General features: G+C 39.2%; 1 protein-coding gene across 2 annotated transcripts in view; it reads right to left on the minus strand.

Annotated features, from left to right (window-relative positions):
* Window positions 1-22,583: 22,583 nt before the first annotated feature.
* GPATCH2 (G-patch domain containing 2) overlaps window positions 22,584-25,051 on the minus strand; it is a 176,708-nt gene continuing 174,240 nt past the window's right edge. For both annotated transcript variants that reach the window (XM_058701368.1, XM_058701369.1), the window contains exon 10: window positions 22,584-22,841. In XM_058701368.1, the coding sequence (XP_058557351.1) occupies window positions 22,621-22,841 (221 nt within the window). In that variant the 3' untranslated portion in view covers window positions 22,584-22,620. The remainder of the gene's footprint in view (window positions 22,842-25,051) is intronic.

The raw sequence follows: 25,051 nt of genomic DNA on the forward strand, positions 1-25,051 counted from the left end.
TGCCAGAACGCATTGAAAAGATGCAATTTAAACCCTCGTGTGCTCCTGCGGCAACATATCACGGGCCTTGGAAGTTCGGTCCTCCAGATTAGATTTGTGAAACAAAGAAGATAACTCAAAATGAGATCTGTGCTGGCCACACATTGTAATTTGGCCTCCGTGAGTGTCTCCGCAGAACTGGGTTACGAAAGAAAAACATGCTCGACCTGAGCATCCTGTGGGGCCCAAGTGAAAGGCCGCTCAGCAGTTCACTGCTGCAACGCCACTGGGGGCAGTAGTTGAAAATGTGCCATCGAGGGTGTCCCATGGCTCATAAAGCCTCCAGAATTGATGAGGATCCAAAGTTTTGATTTTTTACTAGTTGGACTCTGTTGATACGGTTGACAACCAATCAGGAAGTTTTAACAATGTCAATATTGTAGAAATACATTTTTCAGACTTCATTCCGGTCATTGTAAAGACTATGTAATACGTACCCAAGACTTTTCACTGTACTCGAAAATCTGTAGAAACGGATCAGAAAAATGAGAGATAAAGTTCCTAAGGAAATGTACACGCTCTCTTTAAATGTCTGAGAGAATGAATTACATACATTTATGTTAAACAGAGCAAAGTGGAGGAAGCAATGAATTTCAGAGGGAATTGCCAATTTGTTGTGGATACTGTGGATGTACCATTCAGGAGTTAGAGTGTCAGAGCCTTCTGTGAGCAGCCTGATTCGGTGCACGCGTGGCAGTCTCCCACAGGTGGGGTCTAAGAAGTAAGAACTCAAAAGGATTTACACCATGGTCTTTAATGGCTCCTTCAGAGCTGTTAGGCCTGTCAAGTCATTAATAAGCAATATTTAAGAGTCCCTAAGCACACATTTGCACAACAGTCCCCAAGGACCTGGAGAAAGCTATTATAGTTTGTCGGATCAATAATTATCATCATTTCATTCCAGTCCACTGCGAAATGAAGAACTAACTATGGGGTCTTGTGACATCCTTGCCCCAGGTCACAGTGAGGTGGTGTAGGTCTTGGTAAAGTTCCAGTGACTTTGCTCTCTGGTATCCTCAGGGACCCAGGCCCCACATACCATCTGTATCCATTTGTTTTGCCTCGTGTAAGACTCAGGAGTCGCCAATATCCTCTGAAGTTTGAGACACCCTTACCAAATACAATCTTTTTTTTTTTTTTTAATTTTTTTTTTTAACGTTTATTTATTTTTGAGACAGAGAGAGACACAGCATGAACGGGGGAGGGGCAGAGAGAGAGGGAGACACAGAATCGGAAGCAGGCTCCAGGCTCTGAGCCATCAGCCCAGAGCACGACGCAGGGCTCGAACTCGCGGACCGCGAGATCGTCACCTGAGCTGAAGTCGGATGCTTAACCGACTGAGCCACCCAGGCGCCCCCCAAATACAATCTTAAATCCCACTAGGTAAATTTATGTTTACCTTAAAAAAATGAAAAAGTAACAACACAAACTGTATTAAAAAGCATCAATGAAAATTTAGGTGGAAGCGTTGTGCATATTTTGTTTCTACTAAAACTTACCAAGCCGAATATTTAGTCGTAGAAAAGTAGCTGAATAAGTCATCATATATCTACTCAAAGGAATGCTCTGTGGCCAATAAAAATAGTATTGTAGGAGACACAAGAAAGTGTTCCTGATACACTCAAGTGAAATAGAAAAGCATCTTATAAAGCTATATGTGAGTTTTTATTTAAAAAATTATGTACAGTTGGGGCGCCTGGGTGGCTCAGTTGGTTAAATGTCCTGACTCTTGATTTTGGCTTAGGTCATGATCTCATGGTTAGTGTTGGGCTTTGCCCTGGCAACGCAGAGCCTGCCTAGAGTTCTCTCTCTTTTTCTCTGTGTCTCTCTCTCAAAATAAATAAACTTAAAAAACTGTGTACAAGTAACTAGATGATAGATAAATGGACCACTGGATGGATTCTTGGAAGGATATATACTACACTGTCAAAAAAAATGGATGTAGATAGATAATAGGATGCAGGACATTTTTGTGTTCTTCTTGGTGCTTTTCTGTGTTTCTGAGATTTTTCTCCACGATGATATGGTGCCTTTTCTACTAGGAGAAACACGCTGTTTAAATAAAAAGCTGTCAACAGTGGAGGTGCATATTTAAATGATGACATTTTCCCACCTAGTTCATGGTTACTCTTTTAAAATTTTTTGTGCTGACAGCACAGAGCCTGCTTGGGGTTCTCTTTCTCCCTCTCTCTGCCCTTCCCCTGCTCACTGTCTCTCTCTAAATAAATAAATAAATAAATAAACATGAATAAAGTATGATGGATATTCTTTTATTTCTTTTTTAAAAATGTATTTTAGGTTACAAAAGTTAGCAAGTCATTGATGAAAAACCGAACAAGTCAATAGCGTCTCACCTTCTGTCTAGTTGTACCCACTTGAGATAATGGGGGAACCATCGTCCCTTCATATTTTTCCCCATGTTCATTCAAATGTATATACAAATATAAAGTCTTTCTTCATAAAGCCAAAATAAGCTTCTAATAGGAATATTATGCTGCATAAGTGCTTTATTCACTCAATATATCATGCATGACTTTCTAAACCCAAACACATACATCCTTATATTACTTTCAAGAGATACTTAGTATTAAATGACCTATCTGAATGACAATTTATTCAACTGACGGGTATTCAAGTTGAAACCAGTTTATGCTTTTACAAAAAATTTTACAATACATCTTTGTACTTACATTAATATGTACCATTGCTTTTGTATCCCAGATGAGAAATTTGCCCATTTTGAATCTTAGAAGGTATTGCCATACTGCCTTCCCAAAATGTGATAGCTGTTCACCTACAGTGTGTGAGAAAGCCTGTTTCCCCTGATATTTGCCAGCAATTGGGCTTTACGAGTTCTTTCCTTTTCCATTTATCTGTTGGATAAATAATGGTACTTAATTGTTTTGATTTGCATTCCCATAACTACCAGTAAGGCTGTCTTGGTCTTAAGAGTCTGTTTAACTTAAAAAGCTCTTATCTTCTATACAACTTAAGATGCACGTACTTAGTCTTGAGCTGGAAGCCAGGGGCCATGTCTACTCTGTGCGCCATTGGCTCTTCAGGGCCTGGCCCTGTTCTTGACCTTAGAAAACACGTAATACGCATGTGTTCAGTTCCTAATGGAGCACTAATCTGTGCATTATATATAACCTTAGAACTCCTTATATTGGCAAGAGAGGGTATAAAATGGTGTGAAAATATTTTTAATTATATTAAAATATTAATATATAAAATATTTTTCACTAAAAAAATATTTGAAAAGGCTCCTTGGGCCTATGTTCCCATTTAGATGTTCCAAGGATACTTTCATTTCAACATGTCTGAAATTTTCTGTCTTTTCAAACTGATCTTGTGAGCCTACCTAACTAATGGTCCAGTTTACAAAACTCACATTCTTCTTGTATTTCCAACTCTCTGTCTCTACTTACTTTTCATATGTTACCAAGGACTGTCCATTCATGGTCCTAAATACCTCCTGATTTGGTTCCTTATTCTCGATCTAACGTTGTCTCTAACTTAGACATTTTCCATTTTTTAGACTATTCTATAATAATAACTCCAGGAGAAGAAGGATATTATTTTGTACATTATTTTGCTATTATCTCCAGCACTTAAATTAGAGACCCGTAGACTGTAGGTGCTTTATATATTTATTGAATGAATGCATAGTCTCTTAAATGTGTTCATTCTCTTTTGTATTAAATCTATCCTCCAAACTACCGCTGGGTTTGTTTTAAAACAAAAGTGTGATGATGCATTATGGTCTAGTGGTTAGGAGTGTGGGCACTAGACGGCTGGGGTTAAATAGTAGCTCTCCTATCCATAGTAACTTTCGGCAGTTTATTTCCATTTTCTGTGCCCCGGTTTTCCTATCTTTAAAATAGAAATATTGCGGTACTAACCATACGACATTGTTGTGGGGAGTCATCATAGGGATGAATCCTATTATAATGCATAGAGCATGTAGAATAATGCCTTGAGTATGTGCTTTGTGAGTGGTAGTCATTCCCACAGTCCTGATCGTCATTGTGATTAGCCTTCACCTTCTGCTTGAGAAGCTTTATTGACTCCCACTTCCCACTATCTACAGCTGAGAGGATGATATCTAGTCTTCTTACAATGGAAGACATAGTTTTTCTCTGGCTGGTCTCACTTGACCTCCATCATCATCTTATGCCACTGCTTCCCAGAATACTACATTCCAGTGTTACCAAACAATTTGTTCTTCCTAAAAATGCACCATGCTGTAACAGCTCTTTGCTATTGAAACAGGGAAACCCGAAGGACTCCATAAAAATCTGCTTTTTACTCTTTCCTGCTTCTGTTTTTGCTGGGACCTGCACCCCCTACTTTACACTTGCCTCATAATGCAAATAGTGTATGTCTCTTTGTAAGGGACAAGGAGTTAATGATTTCTTCAGAATAGATAACAAGAAAAGAAGGACCGTGTGAGGATGGCGGGAGGAAGCCATCATATGCGTATTCCAGATCACCAGTGCTGCCCCTGTACCTCTGCCCCAAGTAATGAATATTCTTTCCCCTAGTTAACTGCTGTCAATAAAAGATAGAAACCAGCCCCCAGGGTGTGCACCTTTCTCTCTCTTTCTCTCCTGCCTACTTTCATTGCACAAAAGTGTACTTTTTGCTTTAATACACTTTCCTGCTTCTGTTACTTATCCGCTGTGCTGCCTGTCTGTCCTTGGATTTCTTCTCATGACAAGACCATGAATCTTTGGCAACTCCTTCAAGTCTGGCTGGATCAGATCACTCAGCAACAATGTTAGCATCAAATAAACTAGCAGATACTGTCACGAAGGTGACGAAAACCACTGAACATACATAACATTTTGAACTGTTTGCTGGCCACAATAAGGTCCCTTCTAAAAACCAAATAAAATAAATTCTTGTTTATACTGTGTTTTCTCTTGAGATGTCATTTTTAATTTAGAATTATCCTGTTTGCCTTAGCCTCAATGTTAGGAAGCCCCAGCCAACTGTTAGGAATTAACTCTATAATATACACATTAAAAATACAGTTGGAGCTGTCACATAGTATTTCTAACATGAGGATTTCCATTTGGAGGAGGGCTTAAAGAACTTGAAAGTTTATTTTAAAAGAGCCACTTCATACTTTCCTGCTTTTATTTTCATGACTCAATGGTCAAGAAGAAATAAATATTCTCTAGAATTAAAAAAAAACAGTGGATAAATTGCAAAGCCTTCTATAAATATAAGAATACTATGAAAAGGAAGAGAAACATTTTCATTGTATAGCATTAACTTGGATTTTAGGGTAAGGTTGTATGTATCATACTTCAAGGCTACCTTGGTACACAGGTGCATATTTTACTTTAACCAAGAAAACTAAGCATTAGAAACGTTACTGTTTTTAACATCCTAGATTTTAAGAAGATGTTCTGTAAGCAGATATGAAGCCTTTTGAAGCATATTTAAGATCTCTCGTTTAGAGTTAAATGGAAGAAGAAAAGGCAAAATTGTCTTTGCAGATGTTGGGAAGGAATTCATTGTAGGCACTCATCATTTAATATCCAGTGCTGACTTTCGGAACAAGTGCTTTCTTTAAATGATAAATCAAATGAGTTGGCACTAACAATAATCTCTTAGAATATGAATGAGAAAAACAAGAATATTAAAACAATAGAAACATTAACATAAAATATCAGCCATCATAGCAAAGAACAGCAAAGGAAATTGGGGAACGGTTTTGAATTTTTTATGGTTGGAGTTCTACTATGGGAAGTATTGTGTAAAAGAAGCTAAAATGCAGATTGAGATGTAAATATTTACCCACTTATTTATTTTTTAATGTTTATTTATTTATTTTGAGAGAGCGCTAGAGAGAGAGCTTGCGCACACGCAGGAGCAGGGAAGGGGCAGAAAGAGGGAGAGAATCACAAGCAGGCTCCACGCTGTCAGTGCAGAACCCGACTTGGGGCTCAATCCCACAAGCTGCGAGAAAATCAAAAGTCTGATGCTTAACTGACTGAGCCACCCAGGTGCCCCAATATTTGCCCATTTAGATGTGACATCTGGGATATGAGTTGTTAGTATGGCTGTAACTAACATTTGGAATGAAAAGATAGGAAATTTTGCTATTTAAAATACAGACAGCAAAAGCAATTTTCTTAATACTATCTGTCCCATGTACTCCACAAATAAGATGACCTAAATTTTTAAGAAGCCATGTATTCATTCTCCCACCCCATTTACACTCTGTTCCCTCCACCTACAACGTCCGCCTCCATCTCTGTGTTTGGAAGGCTTAATTTTCTTTAAAGTTCAATGGAAGAACTAATCTAGTTTAATCACCTCTATAGGCAGGTATCTTTAATTTTTGAACTTCTATGGCTTTATATAAAAATTTCGGTAGTTGTCATAAACTCTTCTGCACAGGGTTACATAACATTTCAACTTTCAAAATGTTTTAACTTGATGCTATTTCATTTGATTTTCACTGGAACTTTTTTAGAAAGTGTGGGGCAACCCGACAGCGTGGGGGCTGGTGGTTCAGGTGGTGAAAGAATTAACCTGAGGCAGAACAAAGGAGATAGAAGTTTATTGAATACACTGCAAGGGAGTAGGGGGCAGGAGAGCAAAGGAAAGATTATCTGCCAGGAGGCAGTGGTGGGGGGCTGTGGTTAATGGGGGAAGGTGAAGAGGTATGGGAACATGGAATTTTCCTTTTTTGGTACTTGCGCCTGGGCATAATTGGTCTGCTCGGGGTTATGGATATTTTGAGGTGGGTTGCCTGATGAGCTGGTTTGTATTCAGCCCAGTAGCCACCCTGGGCCCTTTTACCTCACCTGGGTTTCCATTGCTTAAGTTGGTTGCCTAAACGCAGCTTTTACAGAAAGCAGGAGCAGAAAAAGGAGAAAACAGAGCCTTCCAAAGATTCAGGCTGCCCAGGATGATGCAGTGTACTGAGGCCAAGACCCTGACCGTGAACTGATGCTTTTTCTAGAATACACGTGGCATCTCAAAATATTACTCTCATCTTTCCTGATTGGACAAAACATCGTGTGAGGGCAAAAACAAAAACAAAAACAAAAACACAACAAAGTTAGCTGACTTCTCTCAAAATACTTAAATACTGTCAGGTTTTACGGTGATAGATGGCCCTAAATGTTGCCCACAGGTTTATAAATACACCGAATTTTACCAATTCTTGCTTGCATTGCGCACGTATTCAAACCTTGTCATGGGTACTCAATGTTCCACACAAGTGGCCTCACTAAACAGACAGCTTGCTAAATTATAAAAGACTTAGGAAGGCAGTTAATAACAAAGCATTTTCATAACAAAATTCAATGAGGACTCAGCTTCCAGGCAGGGTCAGCATGGCTGTGCCTCCATAAAGAATGTGGTTCCATCAACATTTTTGTTATATGCTGATTCCTATACTGAAGGAAGAAATAGAAATAACTCTAAACCTACTCTGGCAGAGTATGTTAACATGGGGATTTAAAAAATACAGTGTTTTCTATTATCTAGGGGGTGTCAGAATAGTTTCTGATTTGGATGTTTCTTTCTTTTTTTCTCTTCTGCTACGGGGATGCATGAAACAGAAGTGGCTTTGATCCCTTTCTTTACATTAATTCTTTTTTTCTTCCAGAGATAAGCCTTTTTGTGCCCAGCTTTGGCTTTGTTTTTATTCCTATTATTAAAGTGGTCTTTTGCTACCAGCTGCTTCTTTTCAGCATTTATGAGGATTTGGCTGTTATTTATTTATTGTTCTTTCAGTGGTGGGGAGTCCAAAGTTCAACTGTAGCAAGGGGTCCATCAGACTGTATTTTGTAGGTTGATTATTCGTGAGACAGACCCACACCTTGGCTCTGATTTCAGCTTTATGGGCTTCCTTTTGTCTCAGAGCCTGTGTCCCCAGTACCTCCCAGAGTGGGTGTAGATAGCAGGAGACGCTAAGGCTTTAGGCTAAATTGCCAAATCCTATATTTGTACACCAGCAGGCAATAAGTGAAGAAGCTTAAGCATTGCATTCCTACTGTCTGAAGCCTGCAGACCCTGCAATCAAACACAGAGACCCTATTCCAAAACAATTGTATCCGATGACAGCTTATTATGGAAAGAGTCAGTTTCACTAAGGATGCTTGCCAATGAAGCAAAGTGAAAAACAGGATCTCTTCATAATTTCGACTCGATGAGCCACAATTTCGGAGATGATAGTTGAGCTCTTATTCAGATTTCAAAAACCACTTTGTGGCCTTCTGGACCATTCATTCGCACAGGGCCCGAGATGGGGCCATCCTCTGCCGGCGGCCAGCAGCGCCAAGCAGAGAGCAAGCAGGGTGTTGTGTTTGCTAAGCCCATCCTGGAGCCTGCCCAGTGACCTCCACCCCAGCCACACCGGCGACCTGGTTAACACGAGGTCCAAACAGCAGCCAGAGCTAATGGTTTACCTCTTATTTTGGTGTTAAAGTTGGGATTTATCATTCTGCAGAATGATTTTACAAACGCCTCTGAGTCCATCCTTTATTTCGAAATCAGAACAACGTAGTTACCAGCAGGTTTGACAACAGGTAAACTTGTGTAAAATGCCAGCTGGCCTCACTAAGAAATGACACTTACTGGAGGGAATGTGAGTTCATGTTTTCTTGTCACCTCTGGCGGACATTTTGTTTACAGATTTCTGTGAACTTGTCCTCTTAGTTAAGGGATTCGGCCAGAGGTGGCCCTGTGTGAAATATTCACGCTCATTGCTACTGCATTTGCTTGGAAAGGTATCTTGCCTTAAACAGAATTGTGCAAACATCTATCCTGATTTTGGCATTCTCAAGAATTTGAGGCAATTTTAAACATCTGTAATTTCTGCATTTGGCTTTTGACCTGTATAATTTTTTTTTTCTTCACTGGTTCATCTATTTAGTCACTTAAATTTCAGTTACACTGTGCACAGTGTAACTAAAAGTGAATATAGACTTTCTGGGCCAAGGAGCTTGAAGTGAAAATAAGGATACATGATAGGTACAAAGCAAATGATGAGAGAGCTATTAAAAAATAATCCCCGCTTTGGGGTGCCTGGGTGGCTCAGTCGGTTAAGCGTCCAACTTTGGCTCAGGTCATGATCTCATAGTTTGTGAGTTTGAGCCTCGTGTTGGGCTCTGTGCTGACAGCTCGGAGCCTGGAGCTTGCTTCGGATTCTACGTCTCCCTCTCTGTCTGTTCCTCCCCCACTCACACTGTCTCTCTCTCTCTCTCTCTCTTTCAAAAATAAATAAAGATTAAAAAAATAAAGTAATAATCCCTGCTTCAAAGAAAGTTAAAACTATTATTTTAACTGTGCTAATCAGTGCTCTAAGAAGGTGTATAAAAAGTTATAAGGGTACCCATCCGGGTAGAAAGAGATGAGGTTTAACCTGATTCTAAATGTGCAGAGAACACTGGGAAATCTTTTTAGCCAGACAAGAGGCTGAAGGAAAGGAAAGGAGATGGAGAAAAGCAGGATGTGCACATTTGAAGGAAGGGGAGATTCACTTGATGAAGCATAAGCAAGAAGTTTCTAAAAGGTATCAAGAAAGTATCATTGAAGGTTTGTATGGTTAAGTGTCTTGACATTATCCCCCTTCTGCGGCCAATGTTTATGGCATCTATAGGGGACTGGAAATGGATTTTGTCTTAAGGGTTAACTCTGATCGCCTTTGACTGCCGAGGACTGAACCTGGGTTCATCAGGAAAGAGCACAATTGTTCATCAATACTGTCTGCCGTGGACAGGAAAGGGCCACATAGACACTGCTGGTGTTCCATCATGTACACTGGCATTTGGTTGTATCAATGATACATTTTAGGCATATTTTTTTCCTCCAACTTAAAAAAAAAATCAGATGTAAGCAGGGCTGGTATTCACCAAAACACACCTTATACCGTATCAATTATTTATAACGGGCATCTCTTCGGATAAGATGGGTATCCACTCTCACTGGCCAGTGACTGTGCTAGTCTCATTATAAATATTTAACTATCGTTCCTGAATACATACATGTTAGGTGTCTCTAAAAAGATTCTCAGTCTCTCGTGGGCAGTGAGACCACTATGAAATTCTTATGAATCCTCACAGTGATAAGCATATGGTAGACGCTCCATAAATAGTTAGCAAGTGTCATTTAATTAGATGGTAGGAAGTGGACACTGTCTACATTGGCCGAATATGACTATCATTGGTCTCATTTCACTCTGTAATGAGCAGTTTACCTAGCCTAATGACCTGTGAGGTACTTTGGTTATTTTCACAGCTGCAAAAGTCAGATTAAAGACAAGACCCAGAAAGGGTCCCAGCAAAACCCCATGCCGCTCTTCAGCAACACAATGGACAGAATGCCTGGGCCCAGTGTGAAGGTGCACCAAAAACCTTTCCTGGCTTAATCGAACTGCCACGGTGGTTTTGTAGTGGAGACGGGAGATTAGATTCTCAGATATATTAGAATATTTCTGCCTATCATCCGTGAGCTGGGTTGAACTGTTGCCTCCAATGGATTCACAAAGGGCTTCAATTAATTCAAAATAAGACTTCATAAGTTCTTTCTTTGATTACCTTAATGTTTTCCATTAAAATAGATGTCTTTCTGTTTTCCTTTTACTCAAACATCTTTTTTTTTTTTTAATTTAAATCAGCCAATCTATATTTTTCTCATTCTAGGACTGAAGGGTGACTCTTGAAAGAACTCTATTCCTTCTGGATGTTGGTGTCTTTAAAATATTCTTGGAATTATTAAACCCTCTCTGTGGTCATTATTTAGCAAACTCTACATTATTCATTGCCTATATTTTTCTTAAAGTTAATCCCCTTAGCCTTTAATCATTTGTCTTGATTTTTTCTGAACCTGTTCCAATTCTTCAAATTCTATATGGAGTTAAGGTCATTACCCTGGACCCTACTTCTTTAAAGAAAAAAAAAAAAGCATTACTTTCTTCTTCATCCTTCTGGGAAATCATGGGCTTTTGACCAAGGTCATATTGTCAAGTTAGTGTTATCCTGTGTGAACAGAAACCTGACACTTCATGAGATATATATCGAAGGATATTGTCAAATCTTAGTTATATGGACTTCACAAATTTTGAATTTGTGGTCATTGAGACTTGGGCTGGGGTAGTATGCCTGTTCACCGCAATGATAGTTTTATCCAGTCAATTAACAGTCAATACGCACTACAGGAGAAATAAAGTCTTTAGGGAAAATAATTTCAAAACTCTTGATACATACAAATGCTGTTTGCATACAAACACTGATTTGAATATTAATTGTTTAAATACAATTTTATTCAATGTAATTTAAATGGTTGGTAATTTACCTGTAAACAGTAACATCGCATGTCCTTAAATATTAAGTATTTGGACTTTCTGCTACTTTAGGAATAATTTTTTTTTCCAGTTAGCCTGCATTATGAAAGTTAAGTGTTGTCTCATCTTCATGACTGAGAAAGCCCCGTGAGAGGTAGTGATACCTTTCTGTGAAGTTCACAGGGAAATTATGTATGGTATCTCCAGCACAGAGTAGGCACTCAGAAGCATCAATTCCTTTTGCTGTGCAACCTCTTCATTTTATAAATGTGGATACAGAACCAGAACAGTCAGGTGAGTGTCCTAATGTTAACCCAACTTTACCAACTCCTGGCCTAGTGCTCCTTCTGCTGTAACATTGCCCCTGGGGCCCAGATATAAAAGAAGGGAAACCATGGGAGCTAACAGGGTGCTCTCTGTTCTCTGCCCCCCCTTTCTTGCTTGCTTGCTTGTTTGCTTGCTTCTTCTCCATAGAGGGGGTCCCGGAACTCCTGTCCGAAAGGCTAGAGGCAGGTGGTGAGCTGGATGGGGAAACGGGGCCAGCTGCTGATTTCAGGGGAAACATCTTACCAGTGACAGCCATTTTCCCTCAACAACAGGCAGCCTAACACAGTAGCCTAAGAGTGTGCTGTAAGAGGGGATGGTAGACTGCGGGAAGTGGCTTCTAATCACATTTCACAGATTTCCATGCCCTCCTTACTCTGCGACACATAAAAATTGTAAAACAGCTCAGGGAAAAATGTTCCATGTTATATATCCATTAACATATTTAAAAAGTAAAGTAACTAATATTCAGAATTCTTCAATCTTATGAGAGTCCTTTACAATAATGGGCCTCTTCCACAGACAGGAACCACTGGGTTGGAATTTGATAGAGTTGGGCTCCCTTTAAAAGAGAAAAGGAAAATGAGGCCAAGTCATTTAAAATACTCCATTGGTACAAGGTGGAACTTTATTAAATCATTATAAGGCATAATAGCTCTTTTAAAACTATAAATTCGTAGGTGATTGCACAATCAGAAAAAATTCAGTTGGTCAAGTTATGGTATTACTTTTTGGTGTTTTATAGTACATTTATATATTAGCCAACATCCAGCAGAAAATGAGTACTATATGGAAATAACAGAAAGCTTAACTTGTACAAAAAGGGGACATTCATTATAAGATAAAGGGGTGTCTGAAGGGACTGAGGATAAGCCCTCAGAAAAGAATTATAACCACGGTAGAGTGCTCAAGAGTCTTGTATTAACCTGGACAGGCTGTTATTTTAGCTTCCTGTCTGCTAACATAAAAATCTAAAACCTAGACAATTAACTGTCATTATGATTTTAGATTTGCTTTATCTGAATCTACGGTGGATATTTAATAAATACTGGCTTAAGCACTTCAGCTTTTACTTTTTCCCTCTGTTAAGTATTTAATGATCTGTAAATAAGCACTTGAGAAAATGCTACCTAAAGGGACCCTGTGCTCTTTACAACATGAAAAATCTTTGTATAATGTGAATGATCCAGCCTCTGATTTATCTGTTTGCTAATAAGATATTTGCACCCACGTGGTAAGTATTCTGCCCAATGATGTAAAAGGCCAGTCCCGTGGAAAGAGATGTCATATTCTCATACAGAAAAGTGTTGCTTCCTCCACCTTCCCTGTCACAGACCTCTGGTCTTTTTTTGAAGAGGGCCTCTAGCAACCGTATGCCAGGCTCTAGGGGTGTGGGAGACCCGCCATTTTTCTTTCGTCTCCATGTTCTGCTCCGCTGCTCCATCCTTTAACTCATCGAACTACTGCCTTTCTCTGTTTCCCTGTTCATTGCTTCTCCATTCAAGAGATCCTTCACATCAAGGGCAGAGTAAAATATCCTAACTTTAAATTCCTGGGAATTGTCTCTGGGAAAGGGTGGAAAGGTGGTGGTGTTGAGAAGCGTTCCCAGGTTGAGAGTGGGGGCAGATGACCCAGTGGAATCCATCACAGGAGACTGGGCTTTGGGGATCATGTAATCTGGTTTTTCCAAGATAGTCTTTCTCTACTGCATACTCATGCTCAGATGCCTTTTTGGGGGTGCAGTTTGACAATCTCCATGTTTAAGTGTTTCCTTGGTGATTCTTATGCACTCTGAAGTTTGATGAGCCCTATTCTAGAATATATTCTCAAAAAGATTCTGTGAAAAGACAGTAGCCTATTCCAACTAAGCATCTTAAGCAAGCAACCTATCTGAGGAAGTTGTCAAAGCATTAGCTCTTCTTAGAGTCTTGGGCTTACCACTTCCTCAGTGGGTTCTGTGTCTCCCAGTTCTGGGAGACCAGTGGCATAATGAAAGCCATGGTGGTTACCAAAGGCCTTGGTGGGCATGGCCAGAGGTTCCTGAATGATCTTCAATCAAGTAGTAAGAAATTATTGAGTGAGGGTGATTGAATTTTGTATTTTTATCATTTATAGGTTTTAGCTGGATGGATTTTTAAAAACTAATACTTGGAGTCATAGCAGAAGTTTATTATTAAGGGTATATTCATCAATGGTTATGGAATTAGGAGGATTGTTGAGTATCACTGTCTTTATTGGGAACTGCCAGCAAAGTAAAAATGTGTCAATACTTCTCTCCAACCAGAAGAGTAAACAACAACAACAACAACAACAATTTATCGCTTCATCAGAAACAGAAAAACACACCAAGACACCATACTGGAGTATTTTATATGTATTATTACATTTAGGCTTCATAATTACATGAGGTTATTATTATTTCAAACTTGGGCATAGAACCCCCTTACTCATGAATTAGCCGCAAATCGTACGGAAGGCGTTCGGGCTGGGCATTGAATCCAGCTTGCAGTAACCCCTATGCCATTTCCATCATACACAGTGGCAGCTCGTCAGTAAAAACGAACCTTCCTTGTTTCTAAGCAAGTCCTATCTTTCTTCAAGGAGCCTGTCTAATCCCACCTATCCATGTGACCTTCCCTGACACTCCTTAGGGTTTTTTCTTTGCACCATTCACTTGATACTTATGAACATGTTGTCCTATTTTCATAGTTTAGTGTTTCTTAAATTGGTATGCATCCTGCCACGGGTGGAGGGTTGTAGTTGGCCAGTGTTTTGTTTTCTTTCTTAGTGGTACATAAAATTAAGGGGCGTCTTCAAATTGATGGCATCTTAGATCCAATAAAATAACGGAGATGCGGCTGCGACATTTAACAGTCTGGGCAAGTCACATTAAGACTAGGTGACAGAAATAGTTAGTGCCTACAAATATCTGGTCTCGGCAGCCTCCCTGATATCCAGCTGGGTCCATGTGACAAGTTCTGGCTGATGGATTCTGAACAGGAGTGACACGTGTTACCCCAGGGCGAAGGCAGTGAAGAGCTGGTGTGCCTCCTCTTTCCTGGTCACAGCAAACTTGGGAGCTGATAGATATTAGATACTCAGTTGATGGGTTTACAGGAAGATCTACTCATCTGACAGGTGGACCATGAACACTCCTTCTGCCGGGTTCCCACTAAGCAAAGACTCTTTACTTGACACACCAACACTTTCAGTAGGAATCCTGGGATGACGGCTCCCTTGTTCCTTTATATTTCCTTGCTTTTCATGATCTGTGTGTTCAGCTAGACTTGCACTGGCAGCATTTATTGACAGTAATGGGTCCTGGGGATGGGGAAAAAGTACTCTTAGGAAACAGACATGAGAAAAGCGTCGGATTTCTAATCGTCAAATGTTTGGTGAGACGGCAGAAGTGAGCAGGAGCCTGAGCATCAAAATGGAGGGCTCTTGCTCCAAGCTGGAAATGTTTCGGCACAGGCCCGACGTGCTTCTCCGGCAGCCTTTGTGACTGACTGACTGCCTGATGATGCTCACAACGAGATAAGTCTCTAGCTTCACTGAAAATTCTCATTCTTTTCAGAAGGCAATTCTGAATTCACTTTTTGTGTTGTCTCAGGAAAGTTGTGCCTGTGACAACGCTTTACGGTCGCTCCTCGAATTTCCTGGACCCGAAGAAGTGAAAAGACTATTTGCTTTTAGGTAATCAGATTCTCTGGAATTTAATCCTATATCCCATTTATGGCTGAGCTAGCCACTCAAAATTAAAATGAACCTTTCATCCGTGTGTATCATAAATGGGCATTTATCAGGATTATATGATTTTGCAATCCATCTGAATACGTAACCAGAATTTGTTTTCTTTCCGTTTCACCATGTAATTACCATGCAACAATAACAAAAGTGACATGTTTGAAGAACAGATAAAATGCTGCAAATTGGCCAGTAATGGTGATATTTCCTCATCTTCTGAAAAACCCATTTATTCTCTCTCTCAACAAATCAAGGCATTGTCAGCCCACACTCATCTTGTGGCCAGAGGGGCTCCACCGATTTCTGGATGCAAGTGAGTCTTGGAATGCAGATGAGTGCGTCTAACGAAGGCTTTCAGCACAGGCAGCTGGTCTTCGCCTGCCTCAATTTCTAAATCATCCATAATGGGGCCAAGACCTCCCAAGCACTAAAAAGAGCGAGCTGACATGCTGGACAAACTGTTAATTTTTTCCCGAAGAAGCTGCTATATTGCACATCTGTCACTGGAGCGCGGACAATTACTCACCGAGTGGGGGAAAAAAATCTGCTGCCTGTTTCTAGCTGAGTTGTTAAGGGACCTAATGGAGAAATACAATGGCACAGGAGTCAAAACATGCTGGTTTTCTGGGCGCTTAGCGACTGTTTCCTCATTTTGGAAGGCTGTCCGGTGAGATTAAAATATGTGAAGTGGGCGAAGGTGTGCGGAAAGGAGTCTGAAGTGGTACAATGAAAGGGTAACGCATATCAAGATGCGGAGGGGTCAAGAACCAAGCCTTAGAAATTACGGACCACCGTGCAGACTGCTGAGAACCGAGACACTACAGCCGCTGTGTGAGAAATACTGTGGTCTTGCACTTCAAATTTCACACCCTTAATGTGTGCTCCCAGGTGCTGTGCACAACCACGTAAAAATTTGTGAGTTTCATACTTGGCGCATGCACCGTGGATGACCCACGGCTTCCATAATGAATCCGAGCCATCAGCAAAGAACTTTAGAATTACTGATTCGCCACACAGCCATCGGACAGACCCTAGTTCCCACCCTCATCCCAAGTTCATTTGCTCATCACAATTAGGAAATTCTAGCATTTGAAGAAATTTGCTTCAATAAAGGATATAAGAATTTGCTCTTTTAGGAAGCATATTTTAAGGATATGCTGAGTATAAGAACACTAATTCTTACTGTCTCTGCTTTTATTAAAGAATGCTGCCTTCGGGAAGAAATGCACATGTTTTGAGAAATTTAATAGGAAGATGAAAATAGGTAGAAAATAGTTGTGGGGGGGGGGGCTTTCTTGTCATCTGGGATACTATCACAATGCAGTCTTGTCTCCACCGTCTTATACCCGAGTAATCAAGGATCATGTACACACTTAGAATTCTTGTGATTTGTTTTGAAAATAAAAACTCCAAAAAAAAACTCCCATGACTAAACAAACACAAAAACTGCCTTCAACTATATTCCCCAACTTCATCCTCGAAAGATCAAGGGGTAAACACAGGACATCCTGATAACGAAACAGGAGTGAGGCCTGTGAATCTGAGAATGATTTAAACTGTCTGACAATTCAAAGACAGAAGACAACTCTAATGTACAGATAAAACGAAAAGTGGAAATAGTAGATCATACTCTTGGCAGTTAATGGCACTGGCTCACTAGAGACAAATCTGGATCTACTTAAAATGTCAGGTGTGTAAAGTAATGAGTCTTTGCTTAGTAGGAACCCAACAGAAGGAGCCTTCATGGTCCACTTGTCAGTTGAGTGTATATTACTGCAAGCCTGTTAAATAAATGAGTATTTAATACCTATTGGCAAAAAAAAAAAAATCTACTTACTGTAACAACTCTACGTAGTTTTTCAGGAGAAAAAGTTTAAAATTTTTATCAACACAGTGGGTGTTTCTTACAGCAAACAAAATGCAACACATTAATGAGTATTATAGCATATTTCAAATATCCAGGCATGTTTATGAAAGGTACAATTTTCCAGGAGGAAATGGAGGGACTGTAACACATAGGATTCTTTTTTTTAATGTTTGATTAAAAAAAAGTATAGTTATTTATTGAAAGAGAGAGAGAGAGAGCGAGCGCCCATGAGCAGGGGAGGACAGAGAGAGAGAGGGAAAGTGAGATTGAGAGCGAGAGAAAGAAAGAATCCCAAGCAGGCTCTGTACTGTCAGCACAGAGCCCAAAATAGGGCTTGAACAAACCGTGAGATCATGACCTGAGTGAAAACCAGGAGTCGGCCACTTAACTGAGCCACCCAGGCGTTCCAACACATCTGATTGTCATTGATAGTCCAGGTGGCCAGAGAAAGAACTTGTACTAGGTACTTTAGAATCATAGAATGTTTGAGGGGAAAGAGACCTTGAGTCAGTTAGTCTGGCCCAACTTCAGAGAAAATAAACACATGCAGGAAAATAAGGTAGAACAGGTCACAATCAGCTGTGAATGTGTGAGTCAAATATGTTTACCAATTTTTTCTCCAATTTTTTTTTCAAAACATTGAAGTTTTCCAGGGCTTAAAAATTAACAATGAATTGAGCAGTTTGATCTTAATTGTCAAAGGGTAGTAATTAAAAAAAATTTTTTTAAAGCACTTTCAACTTTACTTTCAGGTTAAGAGGTGAATGTTTAAAGCACGAAGACAATGACTGCTTATAAATAATCTTTTTAAATATTGTTTTATTCTTTCATTCTTTGTTGTTCTATTAATATAGATTTCTACCAAGAGGAAAAAAAAAACTTAAAAAAAAAATCCAAAATAGTCTTTGTTAACCTACTTCATTTTACAATACTGATTTAGATCACTTTTTGTTTTTAGAAAGACAGCATACAGGAAGAAATGATTTTCACTTCAAGGAAATCTGCTCAAAATGAAAATGTGTTGATGTAATCGTTAGTTCAATTACAAGAATATCAATTCACAATGTTAAAATAAACATATTAATAAAATGCAATATTTTGCAATCATGTCTGTTTATTGCACACATTATGTGCCCTGTAAACACACCTGTATGTATACACTATGAATATCTTTACCTCTACTGTCTTAACTTGTGTTTGGTAAGCACAGTAGGAGTCATAAAATCTATGTATCCAAATGTTGAGACCAATTAATTAATTGGTAAATTTTAATCAGTTATGAATTTTCTTTTAAAGGGGTACCATGTAACTGAAAAATGAAAGCAAACAAATTTGAGGGGAACATAGCCTTAAAAATTATGTTTGGGGAGAAGGAAGGAAAGAAGGAAATGACTCGAGGACACAGTCTCACCAATATCAAGTATAACAAGTATACAAAGAAAAAAGTTCAATTGCTAAGGTAGGTCATGTTCAGCTTCTCTTGGCTACAGCTCAGGGATGGGTAATTTAGACAATAAAGGAAGAGACCTATGTATTCTCTAAATTTTTTAGCACAACCAATTAACTTGACATGGGGCTTTAGATACTGTAGAATAGAAAATGGCTTCCCAAATGAGCAGAGAAAAATGTTACCACCTTTTTTAAGGAGACATGAATGATGCCTTCTAAATCATGAATTTCTTTGGTTTGGGTTCTATGGGCACAGTAATGGGTAAAAATTAACTATATGTGAAACATAAATTAATGGGCTTCATATCTTAAATATTTGATTTATATTAAGAATTCAATATTTTGATTGTTTATTTCTCCAATTACATTCTGGTACAAATAGAACATCAGGTCTGCACTGATTTTTCTTGAAGACTGAATGGGGAAGGGATGTATGTACTTCCGATGTATGTTTGTGCGATAGCAGGGAAAGCTTAGGATATTGCCACTTCCCTACTTTGAGTATTGATTCATGTTTTGTATAGTGAAATACACGGATACCTTGGATTGCAAGTAACTGGTTTTGCGAGTGTCCCGCAAGACGAGCAAACATTCCTAATAAATTTTAATTTGATAAACGAGAGATATCTTTCAATACTAGTAGTGTGGGAAGGCATATATCACATGATCACAACTGAGCCAATGGTTCTTCTCTCTCTCTTTCTCTCTGTCACTGTGGGGTTGTGGGTGATTGCCTCCCATGCTCAGATGCTCAGTCTCAGGCCACGTTGTTTGACAGATCAGTTATTTTTGAGAACATGGGAAGGTGCCCACAACTGGCACTCATGTATTTTTTTATCACTTCAAAGCACCTATGGACAGTCCTTTGCTTTTCCATACAAGAGTAAGCTTAGGAATACTTTGCTTCATTTTAGGTCATTGGATAGGTTCCTTGTTAAACTTTCACGAAAAGAAAAAGAATCCATTGAGCCAACAGATAGCAGTGATTCTGTCAGTGAGTGAGTGATAGTGAAATTTGTCCTACACAGTAACCCTTCTCCCTCTGGTCTCCCTCATACCAGCCACAAAGGTTTTCAAAGGTAATTTATTTTTCTTTATATTTTGTATTTTCTTTATCATTTTGTATCATATTACTGTATTATAATCACTTTTATATGAATATTTTTGGGTTGTGGAATAAATCATCCAGGTTTCCCTGGTTTCTTATGGGGAAATTCGCTTTGATCTACAAGTGCTTTGGATGACAAGCATGCTTCCAGAATGAATTATGCTCGCAAACCAAGGTTTTACGGTACTTCCATAACATAAAAAATATTTTAAGTCCTCTGAGAGACACATAAAGGGCTCTAGAGGTCAAGATTAAGACCTTTCTTCTGCTTGCTGAAAATGTAAACATGACCTTTTTAAGAGGGAGTGTTAGAGGAAAATACCCAAGGTAAGTGAGCATCTCAGAGGGGCTGCTTCAGACGACTAGGATCTCTCCAGATGGGAAACAACACAAAACGTTCATAAAGACTGCAATACTTAATTAAGGAGTTTCCCCATGTTGGTATGTTCTGCTTTTCCTCACTATGAGGGTTCGAACATTAGGAGTTTGGGACCAGTCTCACAAGAACCTTACTGTGTGTTATCAGTGGCTCCAAATTTGGCTTTTCAAAATTCTAGGCTTTTAGAAAATTCAGGCAATGGGTTTTTAAAGAAATCTTTTGAGTAGATCCTAGAGCACTATACTCAATCTAAGAAGTTTTAACCTGGTATATAGATGATCTCCTCCAGATTTCTCCCCTTACATAGCTAGAATGAGTATTTAACACAAAGCACTTTTTAAAAAAAAGGCAAATTTCTATGAAACAAACTTATAGAAAATAATCATACAATAGGGTTACTCTATCCAATAAGAATTCCTCAAATGAACAATTCACCTGGTAGTCTATAATCCCTAAACCAAACTGTCCTCTTACCACAATACCCCTAGGAAAGAAGAGAATTCTTAAACATGTATGTTTGGCAAACCATAGAGACTCTCAAATAGCAGGCTGACTTTCTTTTCCCTAACTGGCAGTTAGGGCACCACCTGGGAAAGGTCTACTATAGGCATAAAGCTCTACTTCCTACTTTAAAAAACTCGGGGACTTACACATTTTCTAAAACCTACTAGAATGTAGTGAGGATTTTCAGGGCAGTGAAACTGCTGTGTGATACTATAATGCTAGATTCATGTCATTATACATTGATCCAAACCTACAGAATGTACCAGACCAGAGTGAACTGTAATGTAAACTGTAGACTTTAGGTGATTATGATGTATCATGGAGGCTTACCACTTGTAACAAACGTCCCGCCCACGTGGTGGATGGTGATAATGGGGGAGGTTGTGCATGTTTGGGGGCAGAGGGCCTATGAGAAGTCTCAGTACCTTCTCTTTAATTTTTCTGTGAGCCTAAAACTGCTCTTAAAAAAACTTAAAAAACTCCATTAGAAAGGTGATTCACACGTGTTACCCTGGCCTTTACTCAACCAATAAAAGCCATTATAAATATAATATCAGTCCTTAATAATGAAGGTCATCATCCTCTAAGCTAAGAGCAATTTAGAAGCCTTGGCATTATAAAGCAGATGATTCAAAAATAACAATAGAGGCATATAATAAAAATGACTTGTTTTTGCTTGGTTTTAAAGTAACTACTCAGATGTTAGAAAGGGCAAATCATTACCATTCATTCTCTTGTTCACCTTGTAAATGGGTTGGATCACTGCCAGAGATCTGAATTCTTGGGAGAGCCATTTAAATTTTCAAATAAATCGATTCAATAACTCAAACAGGTTGCTCCAATGGTTAAAACTGAAAATTAGTTGACTACAGTTGCATTGATCTAAAAAAATATCAACCTTTGGGAAGACAGAGGTAGAAGTAAATCTAGATGAATAGAATTTACAGTTCGGTCATGGTGAATTGAAAAAATACATTTTTCTTTCGATAATTATTTGATGTTCTAAATGAGGTAAAATTGGTAAAATCCGCAAGTCATGTTGAGGGCACTCCGGTGATAACAATGATGAGGTTTGTTTTGGTCAACAATGTCAGAGGGAAACGTTAATCACTGTTTGTCAACTGTGAACCTGATACTACCCTGTCCAAGGATAGATGAATGGGTACCACCCCATTACGGAATCCTCAGGAAAAAGCCAGATTCAAGGAATGTGAAATTGGCAAGCCTTTCAAACAAAGATTTGCTTAGGACTTCATTGACCTGATGATCGGTCTTTGAGTTCTGGGTGTGATAGGAAACAACATCCTTTCTGGCCTATCCCATTTGAGAAACACGTGGGTGTCTCATGTTTGCCTGGGCATTGCACACACAATGACTGAATCCAGCTAGAAATGACTGACCTATGAGATCAAAATAAATAGGGGCAACAAGCTGTTATTTATACCTAGAAATAACTGGAAGTTGCTGAAAAAATTTTTAAAGGTAAAGGTTTTCACTTTAGCACCAGTAACTGTGAGGGAACCCCATTTCTATCACTGTGGCAGGACCACTCGCAGGACGCTAGAGTGAGGAGTTTGAGGCAAGGTCAATTTCTGCTTCGAAAACGGAAGCTATGTTGTAATTTTAGGGCAATGGAATATATATATATATATATATATATATATATATATACATACACACACACATATATACATACATACAATGGAATATATATATATACGTATGTATATATATACACATACACATATATAAATATGTACATACATATATATACATACACACACATATATACATATGTACGTACACATATATGTGTGTACATATGTATGTACATATATATATATATATATATTAAATAAAAATTGTAAAACATTTCTTCTTTATTTTTCTTCTCAGGCGGATTTTCCTGAATTGGGAGTGGCAGGTGCAGGGGTGCTTTTTGGTAGAGGAAATCCAAGACCTAATCCTTTTGGCCTCTGCATGGCTTGGATGGGCTCTGCGATCCCCTTGCCGTCTCGTCCAAGGCCTGACCCAGGTGTCCAGCCCATATTCTGGAGCATTCGATTTCCAATGTTGCTTTCTAGGATTGGCTGGGCGTTTTCTCCTACAAATCCTGAAATTATAAAATGACAAAAAAAAAAAAAAAAAAACAACACCCCCCCCCCGCCCCAAAACACATTAGTACAGACACAGGTGAAGATCTCCTCTCAAGCTAAGAAAATCATATTTTCATAAGTTTTTCTTTCAACAAGGTACTGGGGGTGGGGGTGGGGAAGGGGTGAGAGGGTCATTGTTTATTCATCTTGGGAGAAGGAGCTTGTAGTGGTAGAGGGATCCATGGAAGAAAGATCTTGTTTAGAGTTTTAGCTATACTACTTAGTAGTTGATTAAGTTATTTAACTTCTTGGGGCTTTTGTTTTCTCTTCTGTAAAGTAGGTATAACAACGTCCACTGCCTACCTCACAGCAAGTTGCCAGGGTCAGATGAGATCGTGCAGGCAAAGTATTCTCAGTAAAGGATAAAATACAAAGAGATTTGATTTCATTGCTGTGTTAGTGTCAACGATAATTCTGAAGATCACCAACTTACGATCTAATACCTTATACTTCCTCGGGGCCTTGACATTCCATAAAACCAAAACTAAAACCAAACCAAATGAAAAGCACAACTGATGACATCCCTAATTCATAGAAATTGTTGACACTGTTCTAATCATCTTGTTATTTATTATTTGGACTATAACATATGCACCTTTTAATTCCTTTCTTCCCCTTTCTTCCATTTCTATGATCACTATAGAAGGAGGCAAGCAGGGAAGAATAGAGAAAAAAGAATATTACTGTCATGTATAGCACTGTATATAAAGTAATCCTTCCCTTTTCCCTCCATCCCTGATCTCCTACCTACCCTCATTCCTTATTTTGGAAAAGGAGGTTGGGCAGTGCTTACCATGAGATTTAGAAATAGCTGTTATTTCCCCAATGTTCTTAGCAAAGACAATTGAGAGATGCACCCATCTTAAGCATTATCTATTTGATGACATTTTTCAAGATTGACTTTTTTTTTAAACAAAGTTTTTATTGATTTATTTATTTATTTATTTTGATAGCACAGAGACTGAGATCATGACCTGACTCAAAATCGAGTTGGATCCTCAACTGACAGAGCTACCCAGACTCCCCCCAAAGATTGACCTTTAACTTAAATTTTCTTGTAAGCTCTTATGGAAATAGTTGAGCATACGAACCGTACATCTGATTCTAAGGGAAAGCGCAGAAGTACCAAATCTCTAAGTTCGAGGGATTGTGAAATGAACAAGTGTAAAAGTCAAGGAAGCACAAGAACCTGGGCTCCCTCCTTTGACGAAAGACTTGGCCTTGCTCTGTGTGCCCCAGATGTAAAGTGCAGGCTGGCACCCTGAGAGTGGCCCATTTCTGCTTATCCTGTATCAGCAGCTGTGAGATTGTGGCGTATGAAAGGGGACTATAGCAAATCTAGAGATAACCTGTTAAAAGTAATCAGGACTCTCAAATACAGAGCATTTCTTATGATACGCCCCTTGCAGAAGAAGGAAGTGGCGAGCAAATACTGGAGATTGTGTGGGAAAGGGGTTGAAGGCATCTTAAAACAGTCTTTATTTTAGTGAGAACATGTTTAGCCCAATCTCCTCTGTCAGAGCTTTCCGAGAAGTCTGTGGTAGAACTCTGGGCCACAAACTTGCAGGGATGCAGTGCTAGCTCGCCCTTCCCTCCTTAGTCCTCCATGGATAAAGTCTCACTTTTCAAAGATCTGAGTATGTCTCTGGTGTATACACCAGCTAAGCCCTGGGTCCGGCATATTTCTGGTCGGAAATGTGAGCTCTCTTCCTGGACAGTTTGAGGGTTGAAATGGGCAGCTGTTGACAAGATCACTCACTACTCTCGAAGGCTTGTGAATCAGATGTCTTTGGCATCGACCCACATCCCCCTCCGCACCTTTTCCACCATCATCAATTTTTCCTCCCTGACTTGGGGGTTATGAGGGTACCTTCTACTCCATCCCCACTCCCTAAGAAGGTTGGGACTCTCTGTCCGTTTCCTTCTCTAAGACTACGTTTAAGATGGTAATACAAGGCACAGAAGGATCCTCCAGCACCAGTAATAACAACAAAAGTTATCTATGGGACTGGAAAGTGTAGTGCTCTATTTCTTCGCCTGGATGTTGGTAACAGAAATGGCCAGTGCATTATTGTTCTTTAAACTGTACCTATGCATTTCTGTGTATTCTTTGGTATATATATTTCACAGTAAAAAAAAAAAAATCATAATGAAAGAAATGCCAGAG

The sequence above is a fragment of the Neofelis nebulosa genome, chromosome 15 (assembly GCF_028018385.1).
Source record: "Neofelis nebulosa isolate mNeoNeb1 chromosome 15, mNeoNeb1.pri, whole genome shotgun sequence".
Taxonomy (NCBI): Eukaryota; Metazoa; Chordata; class Mammalia; order Carnivora; family Felidae; genus Neofelis; species Neofelis nebulosa.